This window comes from Cherax quadricarinatus, chromosome 40, assembly GCF_038502225.1.
Source record: "Cherax quadricarinatus isolate ZL_2023a chromosome 40, ASM3850222v1, whole genome shotgun sequence".
NCBI lineage: Eukaryota > Metazoa > Arthropoda > Malacostraca > Decapoda > Parastacidae > Cherax > Cherax quadricarinatus.
This window is the reverse complement of record NC_091331.1, coordinates 22724197-22744421: the sequence shown is the minus strand read 5'-3', so window position 1 is coordinate 22744421 and position 20225 is coordinate 22724197. Positions and strand designations below refer to the sequence as shown.

The 20225-nt window shown below is 42.3% G+C and overlaps 1 protein-coding gene across 1 annotated transcript in view; it reads left to right on the top strand.

Annotated features, from left to right (window-relative positions):
* LOC128687326 (uncharacterized) overlaps nt 1-20225 on the top strand; it is a 74376-nt gene that overhangs the window by 16089 nt on the left and 38062 nt on the right. The window contains exons 4-5 of the mRNA XM_053774723.2: nt 884-993; nt 16395-16522. Coding sequence (XP_053630698.2) covers nt 884-993; nt 16395-16522 — 238 coding nt within the window. The remainder of the gene's footprint in view (nt 1-883; nt 994-16394; nt 16523-20225) is intronic.

Here is a 20225-nt window from a genome sequence, read left to right as displayed (position 1 = left end):
TCATACCTCTTTTTAAAGCTATGTATGGGTCCTGCCTACACTACATCACTTCCCAGACTTTTCCACTTCCTGACAACTCTGTGACTGAAGAAATACTTCCTAACATCCCTGTGATTCATCTGAGTCTTCAACATCCAACTGTGACACCTTGTTGCTGTGTCCCATCTCAGGAACATCCTGTCTCTGTCCACCTTGTTGATTCCTCTCAGTATTTTATATGTAGTTATCCTATCCCCCTATCTCTCCAGTCCTCTAGTGTCGTCAGGTCGATTTCCCTTAACCTCTCCCCATAGAACATACCCCTTAGCTTTGGGACTAGTCTCCTTGCAAACCTTTGCACTTTCTCTAGTTTCTTTACGTGCTTGGCTAGGTGTGGGTTCCAAACTGGTGCTGCATACTCCAATATGGGCCTAACGTACACGGTGTACAGAGTCCTGAACGATTCCTTATTAAGAGGTCAGAATGTCATTCTTATGTTTGCCAGGCGCCGGTATGCTGCAGCAGTTATTCGGTTGATGTGAGCCTCAGGAGATGTGATCGGTGTTATACTCACCCCAAGATCCTTTTCCTTGAGTGAGATTTGTAGTCTAAGGCCCCCTAGACTGTTTACTCCGTTTGTGTGTGTGTGTGTGTGTGTGTGTGTAAATACAAATAACGAAATCTAAATAATAGTTTCATATAGAAAATATACTCCATACTTCCCCCAACAAGCATTCTCGCACATAACGACCACCACTACTAATGCTCTAGCTTGTAGTATTACCACTTCCAACACAAAATCTACTACGACTAACTTGGTGATAGATATTACAACTACTACACAACAACATACTCACCTATGATGGTCTTCTCCCTTCACCTTTTCCTCTACTTCCTCTTCCAGGTAAATATTCCTGAGGAGTTCCTTGCCAGATTCGCCCGTTCAGACTCTCGACCAGACTCCCCAGCCCCGACCCTCTTCGTGCACACCTCCCGCCTGGCACCCTTCAGGAGGTAAGATCTTATACCTGACGAGCACTCGAAATAAATCAGAGGTTCACCACCAGAATGATGCTGGAGCTGAGGTACAACAGTTGTTTTAACCCTCTGTGGTCTATAACAATTATTTATTATAAAGAGGGAAGCGCTAAATCCGTAGGATTATACAGCGCCTATGGAGATGTGGGAGGTATTCAGGCTTAATTCAGGGAACTGGAGCACAGATCCAATTCCCTAGATCAAGAGCCCCTCACGAGCGTCAAGGAACCTTCCTTGAGGGGTATCTAGTACAAAACACTTAGTCCAAAACAGTGCTTTTCATGAGATTTTTTTGGAGTGGATCACCCTTAGGAACTCTCTCTGTCTGTCTCTGTGTGTGTGTGTGTGTGTATTATATATATATATATATATATATATATATATATATATATATATATATATATATATATATATATATATATATATATATATATATATATATATTACTGGTAGTACTCGTAGTTGGTTGGTAGACAGCAACCACCCAGGGAGGTACTACCGTCCTGCCAAGTGAGTGTAAAACTAAAGCCTGTGATTGTTTTACATGATGGTAGGATTGCTGGTGTCTTTTGTCTGTCTCATAAATATGCAAGATTACAGGTACGTCTTGCTACTTCTACTTACACTTAGGTCACACTACACATACATGTACATATTTATTTATACACACTCATCTGAGTTTTCTTTGATTTTATCTTAATAGTTATTGGTCTTATTACTTTTTCTTTTATATCCATGGGGAAGTGGAATAAGAATCTTTCCTCCGTAAGCCATGCGTGTTGTAAAAGTCAACTAAAATGCCGGGAACAATGGGCTAGTAACCCCTTTTACTGTAACAATTACTAAAAAGAATAATAATAAGAAAATTGTCAAAGTGGGAAGTCTGAATGTGCGTGGATGTTGTGCAGATAAGAAAGAGATGATTGTGGATGCTATGAATGAGAAGCTGGATGTCCTGGCTTTAAGTGAAACAAAGCTGAAGGGGGTGGGAGTTTCAGTGGAGAGGAATAAATGGGATTAGGTCAGGGGTTTCAAATAGAGCTAAAGAAGGAGTAGCAATAATGTTGAAGGATAAGTTATGGTAGGAAAAGAGGGACTATAAATGTATTAATTCAAAGATTATGTGGAGTAAAATAAAGGCTGGATGCGAAAAGTGGGTTATAGTAAGCATATATGCACCTGGAGAAGAGAGAAGTGTAGAGGAGAGAGAAAGATTTTGGGAAATGTTGAGTGAATGCGTGGGGAGTTTTGAACCAAGTGTGAGAGTAATGGTGGTTGGGGATTTTAATGCTAAAGTGGGGAAAAATGTTTTGGAGGGAGTAGTAGGTAAATTTGAGGTGCCAGGGGTAAATGAAAATGGGGAGCCTTTAATTAAGCTATGTGTAGAAAGAAGTTTGGTAATAAGTAATACATATTTTATGAAGAAGAGGAGAAATAAATATACAAGGTATGATATAGCACATAATGAAAGTAGTTTGTTAGATTATGTATTGGTGGATAAAAGGCTGATGGGCAGGCTCCAGGATGTACACGTTTATAGAGGGGCAACTGATATATCGGATCATTATTTAGTTGTAGCTACAGTTAAAGTAAGAGGTAGATGGGAAAAGATGAAAATGGCAACAACAAGCAAGAGAGAGGTGAAAGTGTATAAACTAAGGGAGGAGGAAGTTCGGGTGAGATATAAGCAACTATTGGCAGAAAGGTGGGCTGGTGCAAGTATGAGTAGTGGGGGGGGGGGGTTGAAGAGGGTTGGAATAGTTTTAAAAATGCAGTATTAGAATGTGGGGTAGAAGTTTGTGGTTATAGGAGGGTGCGTGCAGGAGGAAAGAGGAGTGATTGGTGGAATGATGAAGTAAAGGATGTGATAAAAGAGAAAAAGTTAGCTTATGAGATGTTTTTACAAAGCAGAAGTGTTGTAAGAAGAGTAGAGTATATGGAGAGTAAAAGAACGGTAAAGAGTGTGGTGAGAGAGTGCAAAAGGAGAACAGATGATAGAGTGGGAGAGGCACTGTCAAGAAATTTGAATGAATATAAGAAAAAATTTAAGAAAGCCTAGAGAACGAATGGATTTGTCAGTTAAAACAGAGTAGGGGAGTTAGTAGCTGGGGAGATGGAGGTTTTGGGTAGATGGCGAGAATATTATGAGGAACTTTTAAATGTCGATGAAGAAAGGGAAGCGGTAATTTCATGCTCTGCCCAGGGAGGTATATCATATTTTAGGAGTAAAGAAGAACAGGATGTGAGTGTGGGGGAGGTGCGTGAGGCATTACGTAGAATGAAAGGGGGTAAAGCAGCTGGAACTGACGGGATCATAACAGAAATGTTAAAAGCAGGGGGGGATAGTGTTGGAGTGGTTGGTATTTTTGTTTAATAAATGTATGAAAGAGGGGAAGGTACCTAGGGATTGGCAGAGAGCATGTATAGTCCCTTTATATAAAGGGAAGGGGGGCAAAAGAGATTGTAAAAATTATAGAGAAATAAGTTTACTGAGTATACCAGGAAAAGTGTACAGTAGGGTTATAATTGAAAGAATTAGAGGCAAGACAGAATGTAGGATTGCAGATGAGCAAGGAGGCTTCAGAGTGGGTAGGGGATTTGTAGATCAAGTGTTTACATTGAAGCATATATGTGAACAGTATTTAGATAAAGGTAGGGAAGTTTTTATTGCATTTATGGATTTAGAAAAGGCATACGATAGAGTGGATAGGGGAGCAATGTGGCAGATGTTACAAGTATATGGAAAAGGTGGTAAGTTACTAAATGCTGTAAAGAGTTTTTATGAGGATAGTGAGGCTCAGGTTAGGGTGTGTAGAAGAGAGGGAGACTACTTCCCGGTAAAAGTAATGTAATGTCACCATGGTTGTTTAATATATTTATAGATGGGGTTGTAAAAGAAGTAAATGCTAGGGTGTTTGGGAGAGGGGTGGGATTAAATTACGGGGAATCAAATACAAAATGGGAATTGACACAGTTACTTTTTGCTGATGATACCGTGCTTATGGGAGATTCTAAAGAAAAATTGCAAAGGTTAGTGGATGAGTTTGGGAGTGTGTGTAAAGGTAGAAAGTTGAAAGTGAACATAGAAAAGAGTAAGATGATGAGGGTATCAAATGATTTAGATAAAGAAAAATTGGATATCAAATTGGGGAGGAGGAGTATGGAAGCAGTGAATGTTTTCAGATACTTGGGAGTTGACGTGTCGGCAGATGGATTTATGAAGGATGAGGTTAATGATAGAATTGATGAGGGAAAAAAGGCGAGTTGTGCGTTGAGGTATATGTGGAGACAAAAAACGTTATCTATGGAGGCAGAGAAGGTAATGTATGAAAGTATAGTAGTACCAACACTCTTATATGGGTGTGAAGCTTGGGTTGTGAACGCAACAGCGAGGAGGCGGTTGGAGGCAGTGGAGATGTCCTGTCTAAGGGCAATGTGTGGTGTAAATGTTATGCAGAAAATTCGGATGGTGGAAATTAGGAGAAGGTGTGGAGTTAATAAAAGTATTAGTCATAGGGCTGAAGAGGGGTTGAGGTGGTTTGGTCATTTAGAGAGAATGGATCAAAGTAGAATGGCATGGAGAGCATTTAAATCTGTAGGGGAAGGAAGGCAGGGTAGGGGTCGTCCTCGAAAAGGTTGGAAGGAAGGGGCAAGGGAGATTTTGTGGGTGAGAGGCTTGAACTTCAAGCAAGCGTGCATGAGCGTGTTTGATAGGAGTGAATGGAGACGAATGGTATTTGGGACCTGACGATCTGTTGGAGTGTGAGCAGGGTAATATTTAGTGAAGGGATTCAGGGAAGCCGGTTATTTTTATATAGCCGGACTTGAGTCCTGGAAATGGGAAGTACAATGCCTGCACTCTAAAGGAGGGGTTTCGGGATATTAGCAGTTTGGAGGAATATGTTTTGTATCTTTATATGTATATGCTTCTAAACTGTTGTGTTCTGAGCACCTCTGCAAAAACAGTGATTATGTGTGAGGTGAAAGTGTTGAATGATGATGAAAGTATTTTCTTTTTGGGGATTTTCTTTCTTTTTGGGTCACCCTGCCTCAGTGGGAGATGGCCGACAAAAAATTATATATATTTATGTATATCAATGCACCACGCAGAAACAAGTGGGTATGTACAAAGAAAGATCGCAGTCAGCAGGATTCGAAACTACTACTGAGAATGGTGAAGATTCTCAGGCAGCGCTCTAGTCCACACAAATGCCACATAGACCGGGCAGCCTGGTTCACAAGACGTGTTTCTTTCCCAGCCCGGTCACGTCAGTGAGCCTCAAGCATGGATTCAAGCTATTTCAATTTCTTCCTTTATGTTCTGACCTCTCAAGTGATTTTTATATTAATGCTCCATGCAGAAACAAGCTGGTATATACAGAGAAAGACTGCAGTCGGCCGGACTCGATGCTGCCACTGGGGTGGACAAGATGACCAAGTGGTTAAGAGCGCTCCCTCGGAATCTTGTTTGCCCTAGTAGCAGTATCGAGTCCTGCTGACTGCTATCTTTTTCTGTATGTACCCGCTTGTTTCTGAATGGTGCATTGATATAAACATTGCTTGAGAGGTCAGAACATACAGGAGGAGATTGAAATAGCTTGAGGCTCACTGACGTGCCTAGGCTGGGAAAGAAACATGGCTAGTGAGCCAGACTGCCCAGCTTATGTGGTATTTGTGATGGCTGATTAGTTAAGAGTGCTGCCTGAGAATCTTGTCCACTCCAGTAGCAGTATCGAGTCCTGCTGACTGTGATCTATCTCTGTATATATATGTATATCAACCAAAGGAAAATGGAGTGTATTCCTCAAAAAAAAAAAAATGAGAGCCTTGCGAGTTTGTAGTCTTGAGTTTCTTAATGAGGAAATTACGAAAATTTTTGATGTCACGACGAGACTACAGTTCCCTAAGGGGTTTGTGGAAAAGGCCTTGATAACAGCTAGGAAGACTTACAGAACTGAATCTAGAATAACCCCACAAGTGTTAGTTCTCCCATACACTAAGAATCTATCAGTTTTGCCGAATTCCCTAAAAAAGAATTCAAGAATTTAAAGACTGTTAAGAGCATGTTGATCACGAATTCGCTAAAAAAAAAAGTGTAAGAAGTGTCTACAAAGTGGGGTGCAGTGGGCATAATTTATTTTATGTTGGACAGACACGTAAACCCCTTCCCTTGGGGTGAGGTTAGGACAACACCAGTACTCGATTCATACAGCGCAGTAATCTAGTGCCACATTTCATCAATTCCATTTGCAATAACCCTGCAAAATGGTCTGATGCTAGATTTATAGTACCTAGTGCGCCTAGAATCGGTAGTTATATAACATAATTACTTTTCATTATTTAATAATAGCTTAGGCTTGTACAAACTGGATTACTTTATGATTGAGGATATTGGCCAATCTTCAATGCGATTTCACGAATGTTCCTGATTGCCTTAAATGTCTTGATTCTACATAGGTACCAGGACAACAGTTGCTTCTATAGGATAACAATGCGTTATATTTGACTATACATGTACACCTGTTGCGTTAAACCAAGTCTCCCAATAGGTTACAGAATATTATTTTCGATTTTCAGGTATAAATTTTCACTGTTAAGAAAGAATAACAATAATAAGAAGAATAAGAATAATAAATCTCTACAAGTACATGATACTTATATATTATTATAATAAAAAGAAGCGCTAAACCACAAGGGCTATACAGCGATACTTATACAGACTTAGCTGACATCAACGACATACTATATAGAAAGCCTCTTGTTATGCAGAGCATTTCGGGCAAATTAGGTTTTGTCCCCTAAGGCCTGGCCATGGACCGGGCCACGGGGGCGTTGACCCTCGGAATGCCGTCCACACATGCGACCCACACCAGTCAGCTAACACCCAGGTACCTATTTACTGCTAGGTGAACAATGGTAGCAGGTGTCTTTGGGAAACACGCCCCAATGTTTCCACCCGTACTGGGGTTAGAACCATAGACTTCAATGTGTGCTGAGTGCGCTACCAACCAAGCTACGGGATTTTACTCTACCAGCCCCAAATAGGCGTCGTTCTTCCGGCGGCTTGTGTTTGATTTCCAATCATTTACTATATTCTGCATTCTAGGGCCATTGTTAGTATATATGGGAAGGAAAAGAACACACAAAATTTATTTATATAAAACAGTGGACAGGAGTCCGAGTAGCTCTCAAATGTTTTGTTGACTTTCCCCAAGACCAGTATCGTTCTCTTTAAAAATATTCCATTCTTTGTACTAATGTATTTCTAAAACATTGCGATTAATTCTAGAAAGCAGTCCCGGTACAAATCATCTTTTATCATGCTTCATAAGATGTTCTAATAGATATCTTTTATAATGGACATTATGTATGAAATGCAATATTATTGTCAATGTGGTTTGTATATTCATTCTCTGATCCTTGTGGTTAGGTCCCTCACTGTTTTTACCACACAGATCTTGCCGCAGACTCTTGCTTTGGTATCCGAGGTGGTATTAGAGTTCCTTATGGTGAGGTATTTGATGGTGCTAGGGGAGGTGAGATACCCAGTTGGGAAGTTTTTAAGACATTATTGGCTACACTGGAGTTCAGGAATATGTCAAATTTCCTAGACGTGGGAAAATTTGGGGTTTTCAGGAATAAAGTTGATGGGTGGGAAAATGCAGTTTGGAAAAAAAAAATAATTGGAAATAATTTTATTTCTCTGCAGGATGTTGTCTAAAAACTGTAAGTGCCATATAAAGAAAAAAAAAGTCTACCATTCCACATTACTTTTTACTGTCCAGGTCCGAGTAAACTTGAAAAGTTAGTGAATCGCCAGTTTTGCAAATTAGGTCATCATCAAAACGCAAGTTTTCTATTGGTTTTTCTCAAGTGTAACTTTGATTGTGGATTGAATTTAAGCAGTATGATGGAAAAAAATGTTTTTGTAGACTATAACCAAAATGTTATTCACGTACCTAAGCTATATGACATCTGATGGGATGGGTCAGGCGAAGCTCTTCTTAATGGAAATTTGAAGCCGATCGGGTCCTAGGCGAAATAAAGACGGAAACTTACAAGAATAAAAGGAGAAAAAAATAGGCAAAAACTTAGAAGATCCCCTTTCTGGGAAACATAATAATAATAGTAATAGTAATAATAATAACAATAATAATAATAATAATAATAATAATAATAATAATAATAATGACAGATATACTGAACAACTTCGTAAGGTTAAGCTTTGCTGTGTGTGCAATAAACTGACTTAGATCGTGTTAAACATCAACAAACCCCTTTAATTCGCCCTGACTCCCTGCGTACTTATGGCACACAAAACCCATGATTACTAAACTGCAGCAATTCCACATTTTCTTCCCAAAGGAACTTGGCTTTAATTAACTTTTTTCTGAACTTTTTTTTTTATTTACCATGGATGTCTCCGTCTTTTAAGTCATTCACGCTGACAGCAAAAGCTCACTTTAGAGCCCATGTATTAAATCCCCGACCCGGCTCACCTGCTTCCTGGAGCGACCGGTGCACGCACAGCCTGGAAGATCCAGAGATAAAGGGGTGGAGGCAGGGTCACGCACCTAGCAATAGTCTAGTTGTATGACGATCAAATAACATAGTGGCAGCACGCACGCACTGCTTCACACACACACACACACACACACACACACACACACACACACACACACACACACACACACACACACACACATTTTTGGTATATGTGAACGACATGACGGAAGGGTTAGACTCAGAAGTGTCCCTGTTTGCAGATGATGTGAAGTTAATGAGGAGAATTAAATCTGATGAGGACCAGGCAGGACTTCAAAGAGACCTGGACAGACTGGACACCTGGTCCAGCAAATGGCTTCTCGAATTTAATCCTGCCAAATGCAAAGTCATGAAGATAGGGAAAGGGCACAGAAGACCACAGACAGAGTATAGGCTAGGTGGCCAAAGACTGCAAACCTCACTCAAGGAGAAAGATCTTGGGGTGAGTATAACACCGAGCATGTCTCCGGAAGCACACATCAATCAGATAACTGCTGCAGCATATGGGCGCCTGGCAAACCTGAGAACAGCATTCCGATACCTTAGTAAGGAATCATTCAAGACACTGTACACCGTGTATGTCAGGCCCATACTGGAGTATGCAGCACCTGTTTGGAACCCGCACTTGATAAAGCACGTCAAGAAACTAGAGAAAGTACAAAGGTTTGCGACAAGGTTAGTTCCAGAGCTAAGGGGAATGTCCTATGAAGAAAGATTAAGGGAAATCGGCCTGACGACACTGGAGGACAGGAGGGTCAGGGGAGACATGATAACGACATATAAAATACTGCATGGAATAGACAAGGTGGACAAAGACAGGATGTTCCAGGGAGGGGACACAGAAACAAGAGGCCACAATTGGAAGTTGAAGACACAAATGAGTCAGAGAGATAGTAGGAAGTATTTCTTCAGTCATAGAGTTGTAAGGCAGTGGAATAGCCTAGAAAATGACGTAGTGGAGGCAGGAACCATACACAGTTTTAAGACGAGGTTTGATAAAGCTCATGGAGCGGGGAGAGAGAGGGCCCAGTAGCAACCGGTGAAGAGGCGGGGCCAGGAGCTAAGACTCGACCCCTGCAACCACAAATAGGTGAGTATACACACACACACACACACACATACAATCAGTGAAGAGGCGGGGCCAGGAGCTATGAATCGACCCTTGCAACCACAAATAGGTGAGTACAAAGTCCGTCTAGTCCAAAGGGGATCCAATCACACGCAGCTGAGGTGAGCCAACTCGAGCCTCCACCCACGATCCTTTAGCTTTGATCCGACCTACAGGTTACAGAGTTAATCTTTCAAATTACAGCTTCAAAGCTTGCATCACATGTAATACACACCGCGGCGTGTGATGCTCTATCCCGCTAGCCAACGAGACGTGACTAATGTAAACGTTAAAATAATTCACTTACGATGTTTACCTTATGTACATTTATATATTAAATGTTTAATATCAAATCTGATTTGGTGTACAGTACTAAGAAGAACAATGATAGGACAGCAGATCACTGCGTGGCAGTGATGGCAGAAGCAGTGACGGCAGAAGCAGGGGGGAGTGGTGGCAGAAGCAGCAGAAACAGTGGCAGCAGTGGCAGAGGAAGTAAAAGTGGCATTTGCAGCATAAACATTGGCGGCAGAAGTTGTGGCAGTGATGGCAGGTGTAGCTGTTATGGTAAATGTGACTCTGATGGCAGAAGCTGTACAATGGCGGCAGAAGCTGTGGCAGTGACGGCAGAAGCTGTGGCAGTGACGGCAGAAGCTGTGGCTATGACGGCAGAAGCTGTGGCTATGACGGCAGAAGCTGTGGCTGTGACGGCAGAAGCTGTGGCTGTGACGGCAGAAGCTGTGGCTGTGACGGCAGAAGCTGTGACGATAGAATATAAGGTTGTGGCAGTATTTTTTTTTTAAATAGCAGAGAAGTAAAATCCCAGAGGGGTGTTGGCCCAGGCTCCCCCAGTCATAGCACTAATACCCACAGTGCTGGTGCTGGCCCAGGCCCAGCCGCTGGTCCAGGCCCAGCCGCTGACCCAGACCCAGCCCCAGCCCCCAGCCCCAGTGCTGACCCAGACCCAGCCCACAGCCTTACTGCCAGCCCAGACTCTCCTAGGGACACTACCAAAACCACCACAAAAACAGCAAATATACAACCATCTAAAACCGTAAATATACAACCATCATTGCACAAGACCGTGGCCCACAGTACAGATGTTGGAGAGGAGTCTCCTCCTTCTTCCTCTACTGGGGAAAGTAGATGGAATCCAGGACGGGGTGGCCCTGGCTTGGATACTGAGGATTATAGTGCAGTCCCAGAACCTGCAGAAATTGACAACACACCTCCCAACAATTCTCAACCAAAGGTGAATTTGTGCAAATATTATGCTTGGGGCATCTGTAAGCATGGAATAACAGGGGAAAAAATGGGACATGCAACTTTGACCATCCCAAAAAATGTAGCGACCTCCTGTCTAAAGGAGTGTGTCGTTCTTCTTCCTGTACTTTCTTTCACCCAAAAATGTGCCACTCCTCGGTCCTCCAGAAGCAGTGTTATAACATCGAGTGCCCTGCATACCATCTAAAAGGGACCAGGAGGCACAGACCCCACAAGACAAACAATAGTAGCTACGACAACCCAACTCCAGGTAATTTTTTAGCGGCAGGAAACGAAAAAAGAAAATGGAAGGAAATAACAAAAATAGTCCACCACCTTGGAGCCTTGTTGGACTGGAGGCGCAGCCAGTGGCCACCCATGGCCCTCCAGAATTACAACTACTGATGCCAATAACAAAATCCCCACAACAAACACAGAATACAACCTCGTTCATATTTGCTAATATACAGGGCCTTAAGCCATCCACCAACAACAAAATACCTTTTATCAGTGGACTTCTAGAGGAGTCTAATGCAATGTTTGCAGCCTTCACAGAGACTCACACAAAAGGTCACTTTGACAGTGAAATATGGATAAGTGGTTACAACCTTTTTAGATGCTACAGAAAAAACAGGCAACAAGGGGGGGTTGGCCTGTATGTCAAAGAGTCCCTTATCTGCACGGAGTTGCTGAACACCACAAATGAGGTAGTTGAAGTTCTATCAATAAAGATGGAGAACCAAAACCTAGTCATTGTGGTTGTATACAAGCCACCAGATGCAACCTCACAACAGTTCAAGGAACAGCTACTGAAAATTGATTACTGTTTGGAAAACCTTCCAGCTCCATCCCCAAACATCTTACTGCTTGGTGATTTCAACCTAAGGCATACAAAATGGAAGAATGTAGCAAATAATGTTATAGCTGAAACAATCCCCGGAGGTAGCGCAGATGAAAGGTCACACACACATGAGCTACTAAGTCTCTGCGAAAAACACACCTTAAGCCAGCAGATAGTGGAGCCAACAAGACTAGAAAACACACTTGACCTTATCTTCACAAATAATGAGGACCTGATAAGAGACATAAGAATATCAAAAACAACTAATTCCGATCACAATTTAATCGAAGTCCAGACGTACATGCATAGGGGTCCTGATCAGCAGAATGCATGTACCTGTGAAGGTGTCTTCACAAAATACAACTTCAACAACAAGAACATCAACTGGAACCAGGTAAACCATGTCCTAAACGAAACATGTTGGGAAGATGTCTTAAATGACATGGATCCAAACCAGTGCCTTGAAAGGATCAACTTTCTGGTAGCCGAAGCATGTTCTAGGCATATTCCCCTAAGAAAGAAGAAGAGCAGGAGTAAACTGGAGAGAAAAAGACGCTCCCTCTACAGAAGACGATGAAGAGTCACTGAGCTCCTCAGGAGTGCTAGAATATCTGATACACGAAAGGAGGCGCTGACCAGGGAAGTGGAAACTATCGAACTTAAGCTAAATGACTCTTACAGGAACCAGGAGAGGCAGGAGGAGCTTAATATGCCAAAAACAAGGCAAATATCACATCTAGTATCGGACCCTTACTCAGACAGGATGGGACTTACACAGATGACAACAAGGAAATGAGTGAAATATTGAAATCCCAGTACGACTCTGTGTTTAGTGAACCACTAATCGGTCTGAGGATCGACGACCCAAATGATTTCATGAATGAGCCTCAAAACTCCATAAATGTATGCCAGATTTCCGACATTACCCTAACTCCGATAGATTTCGAAAAAGCCATTGACAACATGCCTATGCACTCAGCCCCGGGCCCAGACTCGTGGAACTCTGTTTTCATTAAGAACTGCAAGAAACCCCTCTCGCGTACCCTAAGTACACTATGGAGGAGGAGCTTGGACATGGGTGAAATTCCACAGTCACTTAAAACAACGGATATAGCCCCACTCCATAAAGGTGGCAGCAAAGCATTAGCTAAGAACTATAGACCAATAGCTCTGACGTCCCACATCATAAAAATCTTTGAAAGAGTGCTAAGAAGCAGGATTGCAAATCACCTGGATTCCCAAAATCTGCACAATCCAGGGCAACATGGGTTCAGGGCAGGTCGCTCCTGCCTCTCGCAACTACTGGATCACTATGACATGGCCTTGGATGCACTGGAAGAAAATCAGAATGCAGATGTAATATACACAGACTTTGCAAAAGCATTTGACAAATGCGATCATGGCGTAATAGCCCATAAAATACGTGCTAAAGGAATAACTGGGAAAGTGGGGAGATGGATCTTCAACTTCCTAACAAATCGAACACAAAGAGTAGTGGTCAACAGAGTTAAATCGGAGGCTGCCATAGTGAAGAGCTCTGTTCCACAAGGCACAGTACTCGCCCCCATCTGATTCCTTATCCTCATATCAGACATAAACAGAGATATACACCACAGCACCGTATCATCCTTTGCGGATACTAGGATCTGCATGAGGCTGTCATCTGCTGAGGACGCGGTTAACCTCCAAGAAGATATAAACAAAGTTTTCCAGTCGGCAACGGTAAACAATATGATGTTCATTGAGGACAAATTCCAACTACTCCGTTATGGAAAACTGGAGGAGATAATAACTAGAACAGAGTATACTACTGACTCCGGCCATACAATAGAGCGGAAAAATAATGTAAGGGACCTGGGAGTAGTAATGTCTGAGGATCTCACTTTCAAGGATCACAACAGTGCCACGATCGCACGTGCAAAGAAAATGATAGGATGGATAATGAGAACTTTCAAAACGAGAGATGCCAAGCCCATGATGATCCTTTTCAAATCACTTGTTCTCTCTAGGCTGGAATACTGCTGTACATTAACATCTCCATTCAAAGCAGGTGAAATCGCAAATCTAGAGAGTGTATAGAGATCCTTTACTGCACGTATAAGTTCTGTCAAGCACCTTAACTACTGGGAACGCTTGGAAGCACTTGACTTGTACTCGTTGGAACCCAGGAGGGAGATATATATCATAATCTACACTTGGAAAATCTTGGAAGGAATGGTCCCAAATCTGCACACAGAAATCACTCCCTACGAAAGTAAAAGACTGGGCAGGCGATGCAAAATGCCCCCAATAAAAAGTAGGGGCGCCATTGGTACACTAAGGGAAAACGCCATAAGTGTCCGGGGCCCAAAACTGTTCAACAGCCTCCCATCAAGCATTAGGGGAATTGCCAATAAACCCCTGGCTGCCTTCAAGAGAGCTGGACAGATACCTAAAGTCAGTGCCGGATCAGCCGGGCTGTGGCTCGTACGTTGGACTGCGTGCGGCCAGCAGTAACAGCCTAGTTGATCAGGCCCTGATCCATCGGGAGGCCTGGTCATGGACCGGGCCGCGGGGGCGTTGATCCCCGGAATAACCTCCAGGTAATCCAGGTAGGTCATGTGCCTCGTGGCCAATGGATAGCATTTAGGTTCGATCCAAAAAAAAAAATGGAAAATAAATCTAGTTCCTTGGAACAAGAGTCCCTCACCGGCATTAAGTCACCTCCTTTGAAAGGGGAGGAGGGTGGAGGTATGACAGTAGCAGCTGTGGCAGTAGTAGTTGTGACAGTAGTAGTTGTGGCAGTAGTAGTTGTGGCAGTAGCAGCTGTGGCAGTAGCAGCTGTGGCAGTAGCAGGTGTGGCAGTAGCAGCTGTGGCAGTAGTAATTGGGGCAGTTGCAGTTGTGGCAGTAGAAGATGTGGCAGTAGCAGCTGTGACAGTAGTTGTTCTGGCAGTAGCAGCTGTGACAGTAGTAATTGTGGCAGTTGCAGCTGTGGCAGCAGTAGTTGTGGTAGTAGCAGCTGTGGCAGTAGCAGCTGTGACAGCAGCAGCAGCTATAGCAGTAGCAGCTATTGCTGTGGCTGCGGAAGGAGTGAAGCGACAGAGGAACCTGCGACAGTTTGCGACAGTGGTCCTAGAAAACGTAGTTTTGGTGGCGGGAGCTCTGCCGGCTTAACGTTCCTCTGATGTCCCTGGAAACACAAAGCGGATGATATAACGTTAATCTTTGCTTCGTGCACGTAAACTAGCTGGTCCGTTGCAGTTTGAGATCATCAGGATGAGTATTCGTCTGTGTGTATGAGAAAGCGCACACAGATAAATGTACCATTAAAATCAATTGTGCACATTACAAATAATCATGCAGGCATGATGAAGGACAGTGAAACCTTTATGGATGTCAGCAGCCGCACCCATATGTAGTATTCAAACAGAATTTGAGGAAAACAAATTGCTACAAAGAGATGCAATCGTTTGTCTCCAGTCGAAGTTTCAACATCTCTAGCAAGTTGTACATGAATGGTATGCACTACCGACAAGATGAAAAATTTGACATGTGCAGTATCTGGGTATCTTTATTTTTAGACGTCTCATTATCCAAATGAAGATATCCAGATGTTGCACCTGTGTTTATTTCTTCATCTCCTCTAGCAGTTTACAAATGCAGCTTGTGGAAGACACCGGCAGGTAGTTTGCTGCCTCAAGGGACATCGAAAGCTCACTACTGTCTTATAGGAAAATAGAAAAGGCAAGTGAAAACTGAAAGAAAACAGGAGAAGAGTGCTTCAACAGCACATCCTTTCCAGGGACCGCAGAGGTAGTACGAGGGTCTAGGAATATAATTAGCTTTCCAAAATCATCGCCTTTCAGTCTCCCTCCGCCTCCGGTTCAGGATTTCACACCAATATAGGTTTTAGAATATTCTGGTGAGTTTGTTGGCCTTTCTCCGAACGTTCCGGAAGGACAATTATTGTACTGACAAATGCGGAAGGACAAGAGTGTTCTGAAGTCGATATTCCACCTGATAAGGCACGAGATGCTTGAACCGCAGGTCCACCTCTCAGTATACCATCACATCACTGTAGCTCGCCGAAGAGCAACAGAAAATGACCGCTTCCTTAAGCTCTGTTACATACGACAAATAAAGGGAAAGGGTTACTGGGCTCTTAGGCAAGATCACTGAAACCAGACCACTAGGGTAGGGTGATCCAGAATCAGAGGGTTGATGGCAAGGAAGAATGATGATTGTAATTTGGATAATGTTCACGTTATATATATTTCATGAATATTTGTGCACTATTATAATCGTAAATGCTACTTTTATTCGTGTGAGAGGTGCTGGTATTCAACATTCACTTAAGGATTAAACATTAATCAATAAAAGCGTCAGAACCCCAGTGCAAAAATATTCCCCACACTGAAGTCAAAAAAAAAGTTTTTGAGTGGTGAATAGATTTTCAATTTAATATTTCATTCATAAACAAAAGTGTCTATCAGCACTGAGACTGAAATTCAGAGCATGCCACAACACTCAAAGTGAAATTCCTTTCAGTGGAAGACAAACAAGTAGAAATATAATTGCACTAGTGGTGAGCTCTGGTGAGAAGCAAACCCCTGACCCCGGTGCTATGCTACGTTAACAGGTGTGTTACCCCGGACACCTTGGAACCCATGCGACGCCCACGACACGAGGTGCTGAGACGCGCTACCAGCCTCCAGGATGTTGCTACCACCCGCACCCACCACACCTTCACTCCCGCGCCCCCCGCAGGTAACAACCCATCTCAGGTAATAACCCATCGCAGGTAACAACCCATCTCAGGTAATAACCCATCGCAGACAACCCATCGCAGGTAACAACCCATCGCAGGTAACAACCCATCGCAGGTAACAACCCATCGCAGGTAACAACCCATCGCAGGTAATAACCCCTTCCCCCAGTCAGGAAACATCACCCCTCCAAAGTGACGCTAAACCTATGTCCAAAATGGGCAACACCCCCCCCCCCCACTCGCAAAAATCACTTCCATCCCTGCAGGTAACACCACGCTTCTTCCCGAGGTAACAACGCCTACCCACTTCACATTTTTCCCCACACTCCTACCTTATCATTCTGGGCTGGGACTGGGCCGCGGGGGCGGTGACCCCCAGAAGTGACTAGAAGTAACCTACAGGGTCTCGTAACAGGTAATATCCTTTGCTAGTTTAGTGTGGTAGCTGGCATAAATTAGCATACTTTAGCAGAGAGATATGTCTACGTGCATACAATAATTATATATTAGTGGAACTAATTTATGCTAGGGCTAAATTGAACTCAAGTCTTAATGACCCCTCATGCAGAGTCCAAGCCTAATAAATTAACCCAGGAAGAACGAGGATCCCCTGCTACAGCTGCACAATGTTGTTTGTCAGGATCATGTGTCACAGGTTCAAATTTTGCTGGCAATTGTCACTGGGTCTATTTTTGTTAATACTGTTATTTATCATCTATCATAGAAACAGATATTCTTCCCATATATGCAGGTAATGGCCAGTACTACTGTAAAATATCTCTCAAAATAACAAAAGCTGTACTTTCATGATTGCAATATTACAATGAAAACTAAGAGCTAAACCCACAAAGGCCATTCAGCGCTGCAGTGTAGGATGTACTAAATATGTAATATGCCAGATCAGAGACCAACGAGGGTGATACTTCTGTGATAAAAAGTATGTCTGTAACAAAAACTTAAATTTAATATTTTCAGTGGCAGTGAGAAAATGATATTTCAATTAGTTGCGCGTCACAGGCAGCCGTAAGCCTGACGTTGGGAGGCTGAAGCCGGTGAGGACACCGGCGAGCCAGATCAATTATGGTCTTAGCCCAGGTAACAAGTTGTCAGGAGGTGAGCACGAGATGGCCCAGGCTCAGACCGGCCATCACTCAGGATCTGCTACACAACAATTGCGAAAGGGGGATTTTCTTTTTCTTTTGGAGGCATTAGCAGAAAACCAGCAACGCCAGAAATTCGGCAGTGGTGATATTTTTTTATCCACGAGTTTCTTTCACCGCAGTGGAATTCCAAGGAAAATATTTTTTTTAGCTGGTGTCGACCGCTGTTCAGGTGAATGTCTGGCAGCTTCCAGCGCACTCCCACCACCCAGTAAATCCTACTCTCCGTGATGGAGTTTCTAGCTTGATGATAATCTTAAGACTGTCTCAACTCGAAGATTTTGTGATGCATATTTACAGTGGCATTACTTACGCGGTCAGGCACCATGTGCACGTACATGTTGCTACATTTAGAACAGTTGTACCAATTAAAAAGTAAATAAAACATTACGAAACTCTTACATCAGTCATTGAACCCATCATTATCTGGTTAGTAGTTTCTTGCTCGTGAGTGTCAGGCTGTTTGACCCTCACTCATCGTCGGCTGCTGCCATACTTTTTGTGCCTCTTCCCATTTTTATGATATGACCCTTAAGGGTCATACAGCACCTTTAGAATGAAAGGCACTCAAGTCTAATGCAAGGAAGGATAAGGAAGCTCCAATTCCTCAGAACAAGACACCTCCTTATATTGCTGAAGGTTTGAGAATACTCTGAAATATACATCGAAAGATATTCTTCTTTCGAGACTATATACAGTGGGCATCATAAATGTACACTCCCATAAGAAAACCCTCACTACACTGTTTACCTGACAGATTCGAGAAGTGCCAGGACAACTTTTGTCTGGAAGACACAGCACCTTGACAAATTGCCAAAGAAATAAAAGAATGTGATTTTTCCATACTTTAATGACTGGCCTCGAAACTCGGGCAAAAATTTAATTGAGATCTTTTGGAAAATTATTAAACGTAAGCTTCCTGGCATGGATGTGTACTCTAAACTCAAAATCTCGAGTACTATTAAGCAGGTGTGGGAGGGTACTGACTTTCCTATCCTCCATAAGCTAGCCATGTCAGTGCCTAGGAGTGCATCCAGAGGTGCATCCAGAGGAAGGGGAATTCTACGAAATACTGGTTTGGATAGGAACTCATACATTTCGGTAATATATATTTAAAACAATAGTTTATGGTGAGCGGTCTCCTTTGTCATCTGTTTATTCGCATGCTTATTTGTGATTATAAATATATGTGCATTATATATATATATATATATATATATATATATATATATATATATATATATATATATATATATATATATATATATATATATATATATATATAATTATTATTATTAATAAAAAAGAAGCGCTAAGCCACAAGGGCTATACAGCAATATATATATAGATATAATATAATCATGCTGAATAGGTAAACCTGGTCAATTAGCAAGAACTCATTTAAAATTGAGTTTTCTAAAATTTTCTCTTACATTTAAGGATACATATATTTTTTAATTTATGTTAATGTAAAAGTTAATAATTTTGTACCAAAAGAACCTTAAAGAAACCTAACCTTATTTTAACAAGTGTAATTTAATTTAGCCTAACCAACTAAATATATTTTATACAAGTTTACAATAATTTAATAATAAACAAACACAATGAAATACATAATTTTTTTCCGTTAGGTTTAGAATGATTTTTGCGAAATTATTGCATACATATTTTCGCTTGCCTTATTTGGCAAGAACGTTGTTATTAAAGCCAAAATCGCAAGTTTTACCTTTTCGGCACGACATACAATATATATATATATATATATATATATATATATATATATATATATATATATATATATATACATATATATATATATATTATTATCACACTGGCCGATTCCCACCAAGGCAGGGTGGCCCGAAAAAGAAAAACTTTCACCATCATTCACTCCATCACTGTCTTGCCAGAAGGGTGCTTTACACTACAGTTTTTAAACTGCAACATTAACACCCCTCCTTCAGAGTGCAGGCACTGTACTTCCCATCTCCAGGACTCAAGTCCGGCCTGCCGGTTTCCCTGAATCCCTTCATAAATGTTACTTTGCTCACACTCCAACAGCACGTCAAGTATTAAAAACCATTTGTCTCCATTCACTCCTGTCAAACACCCTGACGCATGCCTGCTGGAAGTTCAAGCCCCTCGCACACAAAACCTCCTTTACCCCCTCTCTCCAACCTTTCCTAGGTCGACCCCTACCCCGCCTTCCTTCCACTACAGACTGATACACTCTTGAAGTCATTCTGTTTCGCTCCATTCTCTCTACATGTCCGAACCACCTCAACAACCCTTCCTCAGCCCTCTGGACAACAGTTTTGGTAATCCCGCACCTCCTCCTAACTTCCAAACTACGAATTCTCTGCATTATATTCACACCACACATTGCCCTCAGACATGACATCTCCACTGCCTCCAGCCTTCTCCTCGCTGCAACATTCATCACCCATGCTTCACACTCATATAAGAGCGTTGGTAAAACTATACTCTCATACATTCCCCTCTTTGCCTCCAAGGACAAAGTTCTTTGTCTCCACAGACTCCT